This window comes from Leptonychotes weddellii, chromosome 8 (genome assembly GCF_054177405.1).
Source record: "Leptonychotes weddellii isolate Sample4059 chromosome 8, ASM5417740v2, whole genome shotgun sequence".
In the NCBI taxonomy this organism is placed as follows: Eukaryota; Metazoa; Chordata; class Mammalia; order Carnivora; family Phocidae; genus Leptonychotes; species Leptonychotes weddellii.
Window position 1 is genome coordinate 89,906,605 of NC_138376.1, and position 19,765 is coordinate 89,926,369.

A 19,765-nucleotide genomic window follows, 5' to 3' on the forward strand; every position below is an offset into this window, starting at 1 on the left:
ATCTTGTTCCTCTCCCATCCTGGCTTTCTTCCTTCCTGACCCAGTGGAGAGTTAGATAATTTGGGTTCAACAGTCCATCCGGATAAATGAGCAGACACCGAAGTGCAGACACAGCACTGAGCAGTGATGTGCCAGAAACTTTCAAAAGGAAGCAAGCCAAATGTGAAGGAAGAGGGCACTGAAGCAACCAGTCATTCAAGGCAGACACGCGAAATGACCACAAACGTTGTTTTAATAGAGAGATTCCTACCATGATTTGCTGCCAGGTTGAGATGAAGTGCATTTTATTAATATCTCCTACATTTGGTGGGTCCCCCAAGGGTAAACTCATTGTGAACTACTAGATTCTTACTGCCCACGAGGTTACAAGCTTTAATCCCGTTTGCAACAATTCTTCAGAGTGTCTGGTACAAAACCGAGGTGGAAAAATCTGAGAGTGAAGGGTTCTTGAGAAAGAACAGGGCAGCGTGTTAATTATAAAAGGGAAAATGCTCTGATTTGGGTTAAGTTTTGTAGAAAAAAGACCTCAGGGATATTTCAGGTAGTAACCGGGTTTTACATAAATTGAAATATAGATTGGAGAGTTTTTTTGGACAGCTGTTTCCTCAAATGTTTGATAATTAAAAAAAAGGGGCTCCCAATATTGTTAAAGGGATGGCCACTTCTTAACCAAACAATGAATCTCATCTTTTCGTCCTCCCCTCTCCCTTTGGTTAGTCCATTCCTTCCTCGAATGTTATTTTTTTTCCCCAAGCCCATTCTCCTTGGCAAATCAGCAGTATTTTTTATTTGCGCATTTGGATTCAGGGGTGGTATTAGCATGCCTTTCTGTAACCATACTTACCTTTTAACCATATTCAGGGCAAATAATTCCACACGCTGCACTAAAATGGAAAAATTTTCCAAATGCCTGTCATTTTTCATAATAGGATCCCTATCCAGGCAATCTAGATAAAGGAAAATGTGAAAAATATAACTCTCTTAAGAGTCAGTTATTAACTGGAATCTGGAGCAATCGGTGTAAGAGATGCCTGGGACAGGAAATCAGTCTTCCTTTGGGAGAAATACGGTCTCGTTTAGGTCTAAGGTTTCTGTGCCAGATTCTCAGGGGCTTTCCCTTTTGGGAGCGGAGATCTTCTGGTCAGAGCCCCGGTGAAGGAGCCGTCAGGGCCCCCTGCTGGGTGGTTTGCCTCATTTAACTCTTACACCACCACAGGGAGACACGCGTAGCCTCCGTTGCACAAAGGAGAATGTGTCTCAGAATGTAGGTACATAAATTGCTTAGGGAATCTCTGCTAATAAGTTTTAGAGGCACAATTGGAAGTCGAATCTGCCTACGTTCCCTTCACAGCGCTACAAAACGGAGACGTTGAGTTGGTCTGACATGGCTTTTTCCAGTTTCCAGAATGAATTCTTTGTGCGAAGTTGTTTCTCCTCCAATTTCCTCCAGGCCCATTATGGTGAGTGTTGGGGTAATAGGATACTGGAGTTTGGGTTTTTAATTTGGGGCCAGAGCCTTGTCTTCGTGTCCTGGCGCTGTCCCGGGAAGGAGGTGCTAAGGTTCCGCGGTGTCGCGGCAGGAGCGGGCAGTCCCCTCCAACTAAAGAGGAACGGTCTACCCCCAGCCTCACGAAAACAATAAACAAAACAAAACAAAACAAAACAATCGTCGCAACCCCGAGCTAGGTAGGGCCTCCGGTGGACCGGGAGAGAGGGTCGGGGCAACGAGGCGCCTCGAGAGCGCCCTCTGGCGAACACGGAGCGCGCGTGTCCCCGCCCTGGCCCCCCTTCGCCGCCGCCGCCGCCGCCGCGGCGCCCCCGCCCGGCTCTCCGGGTTCACTCTCGGTCTCTCACTCCGTGAGACACAGACGGCAGCTTTCCGAGCGAGCGGGGGACAGGCTGAGGCGGCGCCAGCACAACTGCGCCGCTCGCCCGGAGAAGACCTGCGCGCCGGGAGAGAAGGCAAAGCCCGGAGCCCCATCCCCTCTCTCCGTGGGGGTCTACTGAGCCGACGGGCAGCTCGGCGGCCGTGCGCGACCCCCTTCCCGGCCACTTCGCGGGGTGTGCCAGGACTTGGGGACGCGGCTCAGGAAGAGCCGGGGCGGGAGACGGCGGCGGCGGAGAGAGGGGGCGCGCACCGGGACGGCAGAGGAGTGAGTGGCGGGCTGGGCGGCGGCGGCGGCCGTAGCCGCGGGTACCTCCCCGCCTCGCCGCTTCGCAGGCAGCACCGCCTCCCCGGGCCGCGGCCGCCCGGCCGGGTCCTCTGCGCGTTCCCGGGCCCCGAGCCGGCGCACGATGCGCCCGGCTGCGTTCTGATCGCCGCCGCGCCGCCGCCTCCGCCGCGATGATCCCCCCTGAGCCGCCGCAGCAGCAGCTGCAGCCACCACCGCCGGCCCCGCCGAACCATGTGGTGACCACCATCGAGAACCTGCCGGCCGAGGGCAGCGGTGGCGGCGGCAGCCTGTCCGCGTCCTCCCGGGCTGGCGTACGCCAGAGGATCCGCAAAGTGCTGAACAGGTGAGCGGCGGCGGGGGCGCGGGGCGAGGGCTGCGGGAGCCGGGCCCCGGGTCTTTCCCGGACCCCCGGCGGCCCGGAAGCCCCTTGGGACGGAGTCGCGGCTGAGGGAGACTGAGGACACCCGGCGACGACGCGCCCCGCGCCTGCGGGGAGGCCGTGGCAGCTTTGTCCCAGAGCGGGGAGCCCTGGGGCGCCCGGGCTGCTGGCTGGTCCGAGGCGGGAGTTCGGGGAGAGGCGGGGTTTGCTGCCCGGCTGTTGTGTGTCGGCACTCACACCCTCGCACACGCGTGTTGCCTCACTCCCCTTACCCACTCGGACCCCAGCTTTGCGCCCCGGGGACAGGGGGGACCCGAGGGTGGCCCGGGCGGAGGCGGGAAGACGCGGAGCTGCGGGGATGGCGAGGAAGTCGGCGGCCTCGCACTGTCGCCTGCCCCGGCCCGCTGTCTCCCAACCTCCACGCCAGGGGATGGAGTCGTGGCGACAGCCCGAGCGGGCAGGCGGGGGACCCACTTCTGTCTGACGCCCCAGTTGCCGCTCAGACTCCTCCAAGCTGGGACCAGGGAACGGGAGGCTGGAGGCCTGGATCAGACCCACGCGAAGTGCAAAAATGTTGTGAGGAGGGTGTGAGCAGGAGGGGCCCGGTTATTCCAAAGCGGGCTAAAGCCAGAGGAGGCGAGCGCAGAGCGCAGATCGGCGGCGCCTCCAGTGCTGGAATCTGCGCAGTGAATGGATCGAGGACGAGGCGTTTTAGGTTGAGAACCCGTGTTGATGTGAAGATGGGTCCCCTGGTGCCCCTGACTCAACTGTTTTGTGAAAGGGACTTTTTCTACTTAAGTAACTTGAAATGGTTGAAGAGCTGACACTTAGAAAAATCAGAGAATTGGTTTTGTGTGTTTTTATTTGAGTGCGTGTGTGCTTTTTTGATGCATCTGTGTGGGTAACTCTTAAGGTTGCTCTGTTCATACAGGTTTCTGTGTGGCACTGTTTTGGGTGGCCGAGACTCCGCATAGAGCTATGGGGAATTCAAACAGAACTCTATGGGGCTTAAAGCTGTAGTGGGAGCACAAAATATGTACAGAAATAGCTTGGAAGATGGAGTATGGTTTAATTCAGGTATAACAAATCCCAAACCATTCGAGTCCCTTGCGAAGACTTAACGTGTTTATTAGCTTACTTGTGGGTACTTCAGTATGTTTCTATTTATTAGCAAACAAGAAGAAATTCACGCTGAGTGAGACATGAGTTGGTAATAGAAAGTCAAGCCTCTGCTTTTCTTCAAGTTGTAGCTTAGGACAACACCTTCCAAAAGATTACATATAAAAGACAGTGACCAGAATGAATCAAGAAGATGTTGGCTTAGTACATATTATAGAGGTTTCCTATTGTTCATGAACACCTGTGGGTTTTTGAATTGTAAATATCTTGGCATTGGATGTTTAAATTTTTAAGCAGATTATGTTAAATATTAATATCCCTCATCAAACTGGAAAAAAGCCTGGTGCAATCGTTCATTTATCTTTGCTTGATTACAAGTTATTATTGATTCTGTGCAGGTTATTTCTTGATACTTAATGAATCTTAGAGTTTGGAATAAAAAGATCACTGAGGAGACTTGGTTGTTATCATTTCTCCGCCAGTAACTAGCCACATGGCTTGGGGCAGATCTGCACATCTCCCTGGGACTCGGTTTGTGCATTTGTAAAATGTGTCTTATAATACTTGCCTTACCGCTCTTGTCATGAGATAATACTAAAGAAAACACTTGGGCGAATATAAAGTTCTACGTGAACTCATTTCTTCAGCGGATTTTTGTTGTCTGAGGTGGGTCTGTGGGAGCATCATAAGCAAATGAAGTTGTAGTACATCATGAGTAGAACTTTGTGTTTTACTAAGCCTTCAATGATCTGTGTGACCTGAGTTGTACTATTCCTAATTTATAGAGGAAGAACTTAGACTGAAGATTGGGTCAATGACATGTCATCTCAGGCCCATCTGTGAATGGGAACCTACCTAGGGTTATAGCCTTTCCGCTTCAACTAAAACATTTAATTGTCTTTCAAAATTCTTCAGAATTTCCAATATAATATTTTGTATTGAGTTAATGGTCTTTCCTTATTCTTAAAGGGACAAGAAGAAAATATTTCTTTTGAGAAGGAGCATCTTTGGTATGGAGACTTAAAAAAATCAGATTAAATATAAAAATCTGGATGGAATAATTGCATTAGCATGTTGATGAGCTTGGCTTCTGCACCGTGATTATGTCAACAGGAGGGCATTGGTAGTGGCTGTTGAGTGGCTGGACTCCACAGCAACAATGCGGGAGGAAAGTGGAATTTGAGAGATCTTGTGTCAGCACTTAGGTGTGGCTCCCCTCTAATTTGAATCCTCCAAGTAGGCAGATCAGTCAGTAATGGCAATCAGGCTGGCCCACTGGGGCCAAATCAGAAGCATCTTTGCTTATTTTCTCAAAGCTTAAAATCATTTTCCCCCTTCTTTTTCTTCTTCTTTACTCTTTCTTTTTCCTTAATACTTCTGTATCCTTCACCTGCATTCCTCTATCAACTTACTATCCTCTGAGTTTCAACTGCTTTTTTTTTCATCTGCTTCTGGCATGCAGCAACTTAGTTGTTAGCAGAAAGTGAGGTTGCAAATCTGGAAGTTTAGAGCCAATATAAAAAAATATCCATCCAATTTTTGGCATGCAGATTTATGGTTGGCAGCATTCTATTGCTGTGAGCTGGCCAGTAGTCTCTTCAGTGACAGAATGGGACATTGCACCACTGTTAGTTAGCTCTTAGCATCCATTGGGCCAAAGGGGCAGTGCTGACAGACTGAGGATGGTGCAGTGAGATGGGGAGTGTAGACTGTGAGCCATGTGAGGCCCGTGATTTGCCTGCCACTGGTGAAAGTCTATAACAATAGCTACCTGCCAACCCAGAGGAAGAAATGCAAACACATATGCTATGTATATCTACCCAGGGATAGGTAAAAAGAAAAGTACTGATTAATAATTAATTAAAGTTACTTGCTCTCAAGAAGCATAGAATGAAAATGTAGTGTTACCTTAATGAAATCTGCCTGACATTATCCTGCCTCATTTTACTTTCCTCAGTATAGCTCCTCATCCTTTCCCCTTTCTTTATAGGCTTGTAGAGTTGGAGTGCTGCATTTTGTACATGACAGTTGGGGCATCTCACTGATTACTCACTTTCTGTAAAGTAGTGAGGTTAGAATCTAATGGTATCCAAGATTTTGGTGAAAGAGGAGGTGCTAGGTAATTTTTGAAACCAGTTAAGGGGATGTGTCACATTCTTTTTTTTTTTTTTAATTTTTTTTTTTTAATTTTTTAATTTATTTATTAGAGAGAGAGAGAGAGAGAAACAGCATGAGAGGGGATAGGGTCAGAGGGAGAAGCAGGCTCCCCGCCGAGCCGGGAGCCCTATGTGGGACTCGATCCCAGGACTCCGGGATCATGACCCGAGCCAAAGGCAGTCGCTTAACCAACTGAGCCACCCAGGCGCCCCCGATGTGTCACATTCTTCTCCCTGTGGCATTCAAATTTGTTTTGGCAGTGGGATGCAAGAAATCCAAGATGATTCTAATGCTGAGATAATTACTTCTTTAATTCCCAAAGATATAGAATAATGTATTGGTTCAAGCATGGAAAAAAATATAGCCAACTCTTCCTCATTTATTTCTTAGCGTGGAGTAGTATTTATCACCCTGTCACAGGCAAGCAGGATATGACAAAAAAAGAAAACACTTCAAGGGCAATGGTTGATGACCCTTTCACAAAAACTGCTGAATAGTGGTAGATTTCTTAGAAAGATAGAGGAGTAGATACTGGTCTGTATAGTATCCAAAGATTTGCTCCTCTAAAATGATTACTTAATGAAATGTTTGTGAAAAACGAGTAATAGCTTGTTTTGTGTTTTGTGGTTTTATTTATCTTTTCCGAGTTGAATATTATTTTCAGATCTTAACAAAAATAACTGTGAATTTCTAGTTTTGACCCATTTTTCTTCCCAACAAGAAATTCATTGGGTTGCCTCAAGTTATAAAGGGGTTTCTGCCTTTTTGAGGCTTATAGTGGGGATATTTAATCGTTAGAAAGGATCCACTAGTGTGACGCTGGGTCATCCATTCATTTGATTTGGAACTGATTTCCAACTTACATTTTGATTCATTTTATTAATTTTAAAATTTCTGAAAAGTTTTTGAGTTGAAAACCAAGAAACATTAAGGAGGATACATAAGAGCATTGGTAGCAAACCTAAATAAATCAACGTCCACGTGGGAAGTTACTGTATAAGATAAGACAATATGTGTATATAGCATTCATGAGTCATTAAATAAAGTGGACTGAACATGGTGAACTAACAGAATGGCTGCCAAGGAAGAGGATTATGCTTGAACTAAGTATTAGGTACAGTTGATGAAGACATATAATTTAGATGATCCTTTTTTATCAAGTCAGAAGGCTCTTTTGAAAAATTCATAGTGAAACTCTTCCTCAGGCTGCTTCTTCTAACAGATGTCAAAATGAAAGGGAAGACCAACTAGTAATGGGGATAACTGATGATACAAAGTATTCCAAATTGAACAGGGTGGTGTGATTAAAAACAGACATTTCTAAGATCAGTAGTAAACAAAGGATGTTGAAGGATGCATTTATTTTTAACTGAAGGACAAAATTATGAAAATAAAAGATCATCCTGTATACTTATTTTTTATACAGAGGGCTTGGAGAAATGAACATTTATATTAAAGGGATATTTGGTTTACTTGGGATAGAGATAATATATTTCCAAGTAGTTAATGTGTAAGAAAATGGATGCATCTTTGTGTAATTTTCCTTTGAGCTTTCACCATCTCAAGATCCTTCAGAGTCCAGGGCCATCATAATAGAAGTCTATTTTTACTGTACACTGCTGTAGATGTAGATCATATAGGAAATTGAGTTGGCTGCCCATATAGTTCTAAAGTTACCTAATGCAAGAGCTGATTTATTATTTAATTGCCATACCTCATAAAAGTAGAATGCAGAATGTGAAAATACCACCACCAGGTTTTAGTTTAGCTTTCTCATTCATTTGAGTTCAGGCCAATGAGCATTCACTGTATATTTTTCAAACACATTAATTCTTGATTATGTTTCTAAAAAGAGTATGCCTAGGAAGTTAAACTCCAATAGCCACATGGAAAAATACCTCACAAATATTTGGTGTATTTCTTGACTGTGGCATGATCATATACAAGTATACATTCATTTATTCTTATTTTTTTTTTTTAAGATTTTATTTATTTTTTGACAGAGAGTGAGAGACAGTGAGAGAGGGAACACAAGCAGGGGGAGTGGGAGAGGGAGAAGCAGGCTCCCCGCTGAGCAGAGAGCCCGATGCGGGGCTCAATCCCAGGACCCTGGGATCATGACCCGAGCTGAAGGCAGACATTTAATGACTGAGTCACCCAGGCACCCCACATTTACTCTTGTTTTTAATGACCAAACCACATGACATAAAATTTACCATCTTAAGCATATAGTACAGTAGTGTTATTTGTATGCACATTGTCATGCAACAGATGTCTAGAATTTTATCATCTTGCAAAACTGAAACTGAATCCATTAAACAACTCCTCTTTTTCCCTTCCACACTGACCCTGGCAACCACCATTCTGCTTTTTGTTTCTAAGAGTTTGACTCTTCTGGATACCTCATATGAATGGAATCATGTAGTATTTGTCATTTTATGACTGGATTAATTCACTTAGCATAATGTTCTCAAGGTTCATCCACGTTGTACCATCTGAGAGGATTTCCCAACTTTTTAAGGCTGAATAATATTCCACCGTATGTATATACCACATTTTCTTTATCCATTTATCTGTTGATGGACATTTAGCTTGCTTCCATCCCTTGACAATTGTGAATAAAGCTGTAATGAACATGAATGTGAAAATACGTCTTCAAGATCCTATTTTCAATTTTTTGGGATATGTACCCAGAAGTGGGATTGCTGGATCATATGGTGATTCTACTTTTATTTTTTTGGAGTTTTTCATAGCAGTGGCAGCATTTTACATTCTCACTCACAGCTTATAAGAGTTCCAGTTTCTCCACATCCTTGCCAGCACTTGTTACTTTGTGTGTGTGTGTGTGTGTGTATGTGTGTGTGTGTTTATAGTGGCCATCCTAAGGGGTGTGAAGTGACATCTCATTGTGGTTTTGATTTGCGTTTCCCTAATGATTAGTGATATTGAGCAGCTTTTCATAAGCTTTTTGGCCATTCGTATGTCTTTGGAGAAATGTCTATTTAAGACCTTTGCTCATTTTTAAATTGGATTGTTTGGGGTTTTTTATTTGTTGAGTTGTAGGAGTTCTTTATATATTCTGGATATTAACCCCTTATTAGATATATGGTTTACAAATATTTTCTTCCATTCCATCGGTTGCTTTTATACCCGGTTGATGGTTTCTACATTTATTTGTTCTTAATCACTTACTGCGTGCTGAGCCCTCACATGACAAAACATTATTCTTGGCCTGAAGGACCTCAAAATCTAACTGGGTAACATGTTAGCACATGTTCTGCTACTGAGAGTGAATCATTATAATCTGTAACCTTAATTTTTATGAATACTGTCTAATTGTATGCCTCCCAATGTCTAGATACTAGAATCATATAAATGAGGTGTTCAGTATGCAATCCATATTAGACTTCACATTCTATCATTTTGACCTTATATAGGGACTATTTGAATTCACAGTAGTCAAGAAGATATTTCATAAGAAATGCCAAAGAAAACAGTAAAAATAAATATGTCTTAGAAAGTGTTTTCTTAGAAAAATGTCATGCCTCAGTCAGTGGCAATGAATGTAATTTGTTTAAGAATACTATTATTAAAAATTTTTCAATATTTTCTATTGGACTTAAATTCCAAACTTTGAAGAAAAATTTTTTAAAGATTTTATTATTTATTTATTTATTTGAGAGAGAGAGCGCAGAGAGAGAGAGGGAGTGAGCGTGTGCACACGAGTCGGGGGGAGGAGCAGAGGGAGAGGGGCCGGGGAGAAGAATGAAGGAGTTGGAGCTGGACTTCTTGACCTCTGGTTGTCCCTGAGCAGTCCTTAGTCCCTGGGGACGGCTGGGGTGAGGTGTGTAGGGACCTAGCTGACTGAGCCCCCACCTGGGGGAGCAACTACAGCCCAGCCAGGCAGAAAACCCTGACCCTGTAGGCCCATGTCAGAGCAGGCTCTGGGGGAAAGGCTGTTTCTCAGCCCCCCATTCAGGACCAGCCCTGTGGGGCCAAGCCTGGCTGGGGGGGATCATCACCTTGGGGGTTGAGTCTGGGCTCTGATTCCCCAGAGACATGAAGGGGCAGCAGTAAAGGGTGTAAAAAAAAGAGGGGGAGAGGCTCCCCCCAGGGCCCATCCCAGGGCTCCATTCCAGGGCCCTGGGATCATGACCTGAGCTGGAGGTAGATGCTTAACTGCTTAACTGGCTGAGCCACTGAAGTGCCCCTGTCTGAAGAAAATTTATGTATGTGACTCTGTGATGGTTAAAAAAATACCTTAAATACCATTTTGCAAGTTCTGATATTATGTACCACCAATTCTTGCAATTTTAAAAATTAATTGAGGAAATCTGCTACAACTGAATAAACACTTAAAGGATTTTAAAAACCAAATCAATCTAATTATGTCCAGATTTAGAGTTACAGGGCTGTAATTCCTAATCATTCCTGACTTTGAGATAGCAAAAGTACTGATCCATTGTACAAGACAAATACTTTACTGGTTTCTCATTCATTCATTCATTCATTGAATATTTATTTAGTTCTTCCTTATATGTTGGGCACTGCAGGATCATAGTAGTGAACCAGACAGGTGTGGGCTGAAGAGGACTCTTGGGTGCCATTGGTAGAGTTTCTAACTGTTATTACCCTTTCAATATAATTTATCAAGGGGACAATTTAAGTAAAGTAGAAGTAATGGTAACATACATCACCTCTCAAAAATGATTAGATTTTCAAGTTGATCTAACAGAGGTATACAAAAAGCCCCATAATTTAGCTGTTTCACCTGTAGGCAAACTATTCAAAAGGAAGACTGAACCCATAATAAAATTACTTGAAGTGTACACAGAGTCCAGAGGTAGATCTTTCTTGATGAATACAATACAATTTGTTTCACCTAGGACTTTAAAAAAAAAAAAAAAAAAAGGAGGACTAGCCATTAATGTTCATCTACCTTCAGAATGTTAGGAGAAAAAGGAGAATAGATTTGAATCCCATCCTGCCATTGCCGGGTGAGCCTATCAAAGGTCAATGCCATGTAAATCAAGAAAATAGAGTTTCCTAAAAACAAGCAAACAAACAGAAAAAGAAAATAGAGTTTCCTGACAATATGAACATTCTGACAAGTGCATATACAGCTTCAAGGGACCTTGAGCACATACATGGTCATGTGTTGCAGGTAAGAAAGATTTAAAATAGGACAATAGCATGAGGATGAGTTGGTGGAAGGACTGCATGCTTTATTATATAATTTGATACAACCTAATGAGAGTGTTTGAATTAAAATTAGCATTTAGACAGTGGATCAACTTCTTAAATTTTACATTATAAAGTATACATTTTATATTATAAAATTTATATCATGTGTTATTCTTATAATAACAAAAATGATAATATTATCATCCTTTTATGGATAGAGAAACTAATATTTGTGATCATACAGCTTAGTGCTTTTATAAGACTACAGAGGATGGAGAGCCCACACTAGATGGGAGACAGGGCAGGAAGGTTCAGGGATGGCATTTTCCCTTGACATTGAGAGATAATATCTTAGCGAGGACTGCTGTAACAAGATACCATAGACTAGGTGGTTTAAACAACAGACATTTATTTCTCACAGTTCTGGAGACTGGGAAGTCTGAGATCAGAGTGCCCTCAGAGTGAGTGTCTGGTGGGGGCCTTCTTGACTTGCAGTCAGCCATCTTCTCATATCTTCAATTTATAGAGCAAGAGAGCGATCTCTCTCCTGTCTCTTCTTACAAGGGTACTAATTCCGTCATGGGGACTCCCTCCTTGTGAACTCATCAAAATCTAACTACCTTCTGAAGGTCCCACCTCCAAATACCGTCACATTGGGAATTTGGGCTTCAACTCATGAACTTTTGGGAACAGAAGTTTTCAATCCATGGCAGATGGATTGGGGTAGGGAAGGAACATGTTTAAGAAGGGGGGGTAGTAGAAAGGATGAAGCCAAATATGGGGTAAGAGGTAGTAAGTAAGAGGAGGAAGTGTCCAGTTTGACAATATTATGTGGAGGTAAAAAAGGCAGTAGAGTGGAGTAAGATTAGAATTGTAGGATGGAGTCAGACAATGGGCACCCTTAGGTGCTCCGATAAGGAGTTAGACTTCACTCTGTGGGTTATTACTATTGCAGGTTATTGAGTAGAGAAAGGACATGATCAGAGATGTGCCTATACATGATATTCTGAACTCAGTCTTTAGGACAGAAGGAGAGGAGAGGGACCGGGGTATGGGGGACAAGTTAGGGACTACCATATCCATTTAGGGGAGTGGAGAAAGGAGTCTAAATGGGATGGGGGCAGGGAGAGGGGAGTGCTGTGATTTGGACAGAATCCAGACAGATAGCTGGGAGGACAGCAGCTAGCCAATCCGAGTGTGGTGCCAGGACCTGTGCTGATTCGGAAACTGTGCAACCAGAATGTGACATGAACAGAAATCGAGAATAAACATTTAGAAATATCTACAGATATCTGGCAGAACTTTTATGTCTTTCCTTCTAATATTAAAAGTGGGGTCATGTATTTTGGTAAGTTTTTGGTTTTTGCCATTTCATTTTTCTAGTAGCTGGTTTTTAAACTTGTATTTCACAAAAGTATTGCCTGCAATGAATTGAAAGAAACAGCTGATAGCTTACAGTAGATAGTTCGAGAGGCATGCACTGGTCCCAGCCCAATATCCAAGAGGGAGCAACAGCGAGTCTGGATTCAACAGTGAGCCTGGAAGTGCATCTAATCACAGAGTAGGGGTTCCTCATAGTAGTAGCATTAGGCTGGTGCTAGTCATGGCCTTGAAAATATCCCAGCTGGTGCTGTGTGGGCAGTAGGTTAGGTCTGATGATAGCTACAGTAATATCAAGGACTCAACCCAACAGCCTGGGTTGAGACTCTCACCTTAAACACTAGGCAAGGTAACTTTTAGAAGCGAGAAGTGGTACCGCACAGCATCCCAGTTCTGTGGAATGGGTTATAGGTGGAGATGCTACCTTTCAGGGGATCACGAAGTGAAAGAGAGCACATTCTAGGTCTGCGTGAGAGAAAGGAGGGTCAAGATTACATGGCAGCTGACGTTGAGTGGCAGGGCCACTGGTATGGCTTCACTTCAAGCTCTGAGCAGCACAGACTAGGAGCTGTTCAGCCGTTCAACAGATAATTACTGTGCCAGGTAAGAGGCTGCATCTGGATCTTGGGGATACCACAGGGAGCAAGACATAAAGGACCTTCACTGTCATGGTGACGGCATTGGAGTTGGGGCAGGCAATGAACAAATACTAAGAAAGATATCCAGTTGTGCTATATACTACCCAGAGAAAGTGGGGTGAGGTGACAGAGAGGCAATGGGTGGTGCTTTAACTTGAGGGGTCAAAAGAAACCTCTCTCTCTCTGGTGACATTGAAGCTAAGATTGGAATGGCCAGAAGGAACTAGCTACTTGAAGGTCACTCCAGGCAGAGATGCTAAGATGAGACAAGCAGGCATAATGTACTTAAAGAGTGGGAGACTGCAGTGCAAGACGAAAGTGAGCAGAGGAGGGGAAGAGCTCATAGGGGATGGAGGCATACGATCTTTTAGGGTCTCAGAGGCCAGGAGATGAGCTTGGGTTTTATTCTTAGTGGGATGGGGAGCAACTGGAAGGTATTCAGCAAAGGAATAATCTGGTTAATGTTTTGAAAAGACCATTCTAGCTGCTTTTGGAGAATGGATTGCAGGAGAGGTAAGTGGTTACTGGAGGAAAGAGATGTTGGAGGCTTGGACCGGAGGGTCCCAGTGGTGGTAGAGAGGAACAATCATGTTTTGGAATGATCTGTATTTGGAGATGGAGTCCATGGGACTAGGTGAGTGATTTGATGAGGCCACTGAGGGCAAAGAATATAGCAAATTCTAGTTTGGGGGACTTGAGAAATCGGGTGAGTGAAGGTGCCATTGTCTAAGATGGGAAAGACAGGGAGAGTAACATATTTGTGGGGAGAAAGTCAGGAATTTACTTCTGGCATGTTCAGTTAGAAATGTCTAGTGGAGATGTCCCGGGACAGCTGGAGTCTAGGATTCTGGGGAGAATTCAGGGGCTGGGGATTTGCATTTGGGAGTCACAGGGGTGGTCCTGGATGAGATCATCTGGAGAGACAAAGTGTAGATAGAGGACAAGAGGGTTCCCATGGTCAACCTGGGCAGCGCATCCACCTGTGAATCAGAGGAGGAAGACCCAGCTAAGGAACTGGAGAAGGAGGGGTCTGAAGTAGGAGAGAAAACAGGAGAGTGCAGTGTTCAGAAGCCTAGGGGAAGGAAGGAGGGAGGAAACAAGTGGTGCACTGTGCTGAAGTCATCAAGGGAAGGACAGAAAAATGGGCAGTGGCTCAGCAATGTGGGAACCTTGGGGGCCATGAAAGGCACAGGTTCAGAGTGGTGGTGCATGGAAGCCTGGATGGAATGACTGGGGAGGGAAAGTAAGGGGGGACTTCAAAACATAACTTTTGAGAAGTTTTGCCCTAATGAGGGGCAAAGGGAGAGCCTCTTAATAGAGGAGATAACAAAATTCTGTGTGCTGACGGGATGATAGAGCTTTAAGGGGGAAATTGCATACGTGGGAAGGAAATGGGATAACGGAAGGGAGGAAAGCCTTGAGAAGGCTAGATGGTGGGATCCAAAGGAGGGGGGAAAAGTTGGCCTTGGAGAGGGGTCAGGACACTCTCCATGATACTAGAGGGGAGCCACAGCCTGTGGGCATAAATGAAGGTGATTTGGTAGATCTGGTGATGGGAATAAAGGTCCATTCCTGGCTGGCGGCTTCTCTTTCTCTGAGAGCTCTGAGGCAAGGATATCAATGAGAATGAAGGAGCTAGATGCTGGGGAGGGGTGTAGGACATTAGTGCAGAGGGAAGTGGGTAACAGTCATTTTGGAGAGTCAGAAAGGAAATATACAAAAGAAGTATAGTAGGATTGAGGGACAGTGCTGTGTGTTTATTTGACATTTGTGGTGGGGATGAGGTGGGGGGTGTAATGGGCAGAAAGAAGTCTGCCCTGGATAAGGTTAACTCGGAAACAGATCTGGGCCCAAGTGACATGGCAAGCAAGAACCATCTGTGAATTCAGCTATGAAGAAGTCAGGATATTAGTACGGGGCATATTTGGGGGAGCTCCGTAGGATTTGGGTCCTGATTCCATTTGGAAATAGGGTGTGAGAGACAGAAGAGAGAATTAAAAGGCACTCAGAAATTTTGTGTCTGGGCCGTTGGCGTGATGGTGTCCCTTTCAGAATGTGATTGATATGTTCTGTCTCAGGCAACTGACTTAAGTTTTGGGCCTCATTTTTCTCATTTGTAAACTAATTAAAATAATCCTAGCCTTTCATTTCCCATTGTGTTTTGGGGATTTTTGAATGAAATAACGTCTGGGTGCGGGTGTGGAAAGCCGCCAAGTACCATGCAGATGTTATCCTCGTCACAAACCTCAAAGGAGAGCAGGGTCTTCAGGCCCGTGATAGATGCTGACTGGTGCCCTCAGCGTGCGGAGGACTTGGGCGCAGCCAGAGCGCTGGCCGGCTGGTTTTCCTGCTGAGCCTTGTCAGTCAGAATCTGAAGGGGAAGCCACCCATCTGTGAACAAAGCACACATCTTTACTTCAGTGTATTCCATTTGTTGAAAGCTAGATATAATTAATTTTTTTTTTTTTTTTGGTTTTATTTTAAGAAAGCCTCTTCTTGGGAAGGCTAATTTGGCAGAAGCTGTCTGTCCTGCTCTCTGAGTGCGCCTGTCCGGGTGATGGTGCTTCCAAGGTGCCTGTGGTGTGTAGAGGAGTTTGACAGGCTTCGCGAAGGGGTTAGTGCCTCTTGAACCGGGGAGGTTTCAAAATGAGCGTGGGCCTAAAAGGCTCCATAGAGGCCGGCAGTGGGACAGACAGAGCGGCTCAGAGGGAAGGGACAGAGCAGCTTTAATGTGCTAATGAGGGGAAGCCCAGATGCCAGCAGGATCAGAGGAGCTCTTTGTGACACTGGGTTCCCGGGGATGGCTGGAGTCTCTGTCCCTATCTGTATCCTGCTGTAGGCAGAAGAAACACTGTGCTCTCAGAGAGGGCCCTTTGCTCAACAGATAGCCTTACAGACCGCTCTGAACGCTGGTGGGTGGTGAGGGGCTTCGGAAAATCCCAGGGTCCGGTGACTGCTTGAAACAGGGAGGCTGTGAGGTGGGGGGAGGTGTGTGTGGGAGGATAGAGGAAGGGTGCAGGGAGACGTGTTCTGGACGGTGTGTGTAGTCACAGAGAGACTAGCAAGGATATTTGCAGCTTCACAAAATTAACTGTCATTCCTCCCGGTACTGCCAAGTGTGGAGAGTGGCATCCAAGCCAGTCCAATAGGAGGTGATCGGTCTTTGAAAATGGCGCAAGGCAGTTTTTAGCTAGGTATGGAGTAAGTCTGAAACATCACAGAAGCCAACCAAACAGAAACCCACCACCATCTCCCAGTGAGTGCTGGAATGAAATTCATGGTCTGGTTACTTCATTTAGTGATTGCTCCAGAGTTGCTCTAGGGAGGGGTTGGAAGCAGGGTCTTGGAGCTGACTTTGCATAGCAAGAACACAGTATTTATACAGATAGTGTGTTTACTTGTACTGACCCCATCTACTGATGGAGGGATTGGGTAACTAAAGCTCCCCCAGTCATCCCTTAAGGCTGTTTCTAGATTTCATCATAATGTCTAGGGTCATTAATGTCTCTGAAAATATGAGTTCCCAGATAAGACAGACAAATGAAATGAAGATGATCAATCCACAGTATCCTGACCCTATCTTTGTCTCTTATTTTTCCTTTCTGAAGCTTTCTGGGGTATATAAATATTTAATACGATATACTATGTATATTGTTTCCCAAATAATATATACTAGATATTATTCGTAATCAGTCTTTGTCTGACTGTCTCTTTCTGTCTTGCTCTGTTTTTTTCTGACACACACACACACACGCACACATTGGTAGATGATAATTTTCCATTGGAATAGTTTGTCTTTCTTATTTGAAAACAGCCCTCACATTTCCTTACCATGGTTTTTTTTTTTGGGGGGGGCTCAAAGTTGGTTCAAGAAGAATTCTTTAATTTTTAACACATTTTATTTATATTTTGGAACTACACTGAATTGGTATCATCTAAGAAAATAAAAATATTCAGTGTGGAATTACCTATGCGCTAGCTATACCTGAAAGTGTGACCGTCCCTATGGAATAGCCACCCCATAAGGGTTCTTCCCCACCCACCCCGCATTTCCCTGAGCCATAGATGGTTTTATTACAACACTCCAGGCTCCAGGTGATAATGAGTCTGGTGACTTGACTGTAAAAATTTTCCTTTTTTCCCCTACTTTGATTCTAGCACTTTGTGTGATTTGTGTTTTTCAGGCAAAATTCTTCTCCTCCTCCTCCTGGTCCTTCCTTTTAAAAAAAATTCCTTCTTTCCTTGATGTTTCCCATTTATTTCCTGTGCCTTATGGGATAGCTGCATTTTAGATTGACCTTCTCTAGTGAAAGCTGGGTGCTCTTGATCTAAAGAAGTGTAGGCAATGAAGTGCTTGCTTGCGCTGCTTTTAGAAGATTGATCATTTGCAACTCTAATGCTGATAAATGGACTCATTTGTGTCCAATGCAAAGAGACCATAATTATTACCTCCCTAGCCCCAAAGTTAATTGCAACCTGAGAGTATGCCTTTGACTATGACAGAAGAAAAGCACCATTTAAAGCATTTACAGCAGTGGGTATCTGATCACTCATTTTGGATGTCAATTTGTCAAAAATGGTGATTATGTAAAGTATGCAAAAGGGAATGTATGCAAGCATGGGCTGGTGTGTCAGGACTGTGGTTTGCTGGGCTATGGATTGGTGAATTGAGATACAACAAAAAACTTTTTTTATCAGATTATCATCTCCTGTTTCCCGTTGTCACAACTAGAAAGCAGTTCATTGGATTTAGGAACCTTAGGGTTCTCTTCCTTTTTGGCTGCAACTGGAGAAGCAGGTAAAGGGCCAGAATCTACAGTGCACTCTTTCTAAAAAAGGAATTTCCTTGGGCTGATGTGCTCTACCACAAACTCTTCCAAACGGTGGTTGGGGAAGATAAGACATATACGAGGAACAAAAGATTTTTACAGTGGAATACACAAGGAGATAGAATGCTGGTGGTGGGATGAAGGGTGGAGGGAAGCCTTGCAGGGAATTAGCCTTGCATTTATATTACTGCTCTGCTGTTTTAACCATTAAATTGGCTTCATGAGGCATAGAATGTTGATTCTGGTCCCTCTTAAGGAAATGCTAGCAAGTGAACAAAGAAAAAAAAAGGCACAAAAGACATGTGACATATTAATGAATCAAAGACACCCTCATTCCATGTCACATTCCCCATTTTGGTGACTTACTAACTTTCTCTGTGGAACTGTTTTGATCTTAGGGAATGAATAAAGCAGAGCAATGCGTGATAGTGCCCGGCCCAGAGTAGGTACTCTCAATGAATTTTAGTTTTAGCTTTTAAAAAAATTGATCTATGGAAAGGTAGGGGATATAGAAAAGAATAGAAAGATAATTTGAATGGTGCCAGAGTTAGGAAAATACCAAGATGTGCTACCTAAGTCCTACTCATACTTTAAAACTCAACACATGTCTACCAATGCTTTTCTCCTAAAATTTTCAATTCTTTCCTGCCGTGAAATTTTCCGTGTGATAACCAGTTGTAGAAATGAAAACAGAAGTCACTTAAAGGTTGTTATAGGCAGCAGAGGTTAAGAAGAGGGCTAGCCTGCTTACTTGAGCATCTTAGGGCTCTGATCTCGGGGACCTCAGTTTCTTATCTGCTAACAGGTTGTGTTGAGGACTAAAAGAATATGAAGCACTTAGAACAGCATCTGACAGGGCGCCTGGGTGGCTCAGTTGGTTGGGCGACTGCCTTCGGCTCAGGTCATGATCCTGGAGTCCCTGGATCAAGTCCCGCATTGGGCTCCCTGCTTGGCGGGGAGTCTGCTTCGCCCTCTGACCCTCCTCCCTCTCGTGTGCTCTCTCTCTCTCATTCTCTGTCTCTTAAATAAATAAATAAAATCTTAAAAAAAAAAAAAGAACAGTATCTGACATATACAGAGTCCTACTCAAACTTATTATCATTTATTATTATCATCACTGGCAGATATAAAGCCTGGGAAAAAATAGAGAAGAATGAAACCGATTGCCAAGAAAACTGCATGAGAGGAGAGCCCATGCTTGGCTGGCTTAGTGCTTTCTGCCCAGTGCTCTGTATAGCCCTTGAACATAATGGATGCTGGTAACACCAGTTTGATGAATTAATGGTATACTTATAGTGATCTGGGGAAGGAACAGTAAGAGGGATATATGGTACTTAGAAGTCCTAGCTCAAAGTAAGCAAGGAGAAAGGAGGACAACATTTTTTATTCCTGTTCCCAAATATTTCCCTAAATAATTTCTATCAGTCAGAAATTAATTTGAGATAAATTTCTTCTTCAAATACGTCACCCTGGGAAAATTAAACAAGATTAGATTTATATCCTTTGCATGTGTGCTGCAGGGAAAGCATAGTTAGGAGATGCAAACATATAAGGTTAGGTCTCTACTCTCAAGTATATTTTAATCTAGTTAATCGGTTATTGTTTCAGCCAATCAGTTAAACTGCTTTCCTCTTAAGAACTGAAATTTGTCACAAGGAAAGTTAAGAACATTACTAGAAGGTGTCTTTGGAACATGGGACACTGGGCATGAGAAAAGGTCTGGTTGGATTTTTATAGTGTGGTAGGTTGTACCACTAGAGAGCTATAAGCATTTTTGGTTGGAGGAGAAGAACCCACAAGCATGGGAGAGCACCACAGATCAACTTTGCTGGCTTTGGAGTATGGCCAGGGCTCTCCACCGGTGCGGTCAATCATCACCTCCCAGAAGATTTTCAGAGGCATACT

At 44.1% G+C, this 19,765-nt stretch overlaps 1 protein-coding gene across 2 annotated transcripts in view; it reads left to right on the plus strand.

Moving 5' to 3' along the window:
• The first annotated feature begins 1,243 nt into the window (after nucleotides 1-1,243).
• Nucleotides 1,244-19,765, plus strand: part of SLC35F1 (solute carrier family 35 member F1) — a 368,958-nt gene continuing 350,436 nt past the window's right edge. The window contains exon 1 of one of the 2 annotated variants that reach the window (XM_081828869.1): nucleotides 1,244-1,460. Coding sequence is in view for 1 of the 2 variants with exons in the window: in XM_081828867.1 (XP_081684993.1) it covers nucleotides 2,345-2,517 (173 nt within the window). In the remaining variant the exon portion in view is untranslated. Of the gene's footprint in view, nucleotides 1,461-1,854; nucleotides 2,518-19,765 lie in introns of those variants that run through there. The other variant, XM_081828867.1, reaches the window with a different exon arrangement.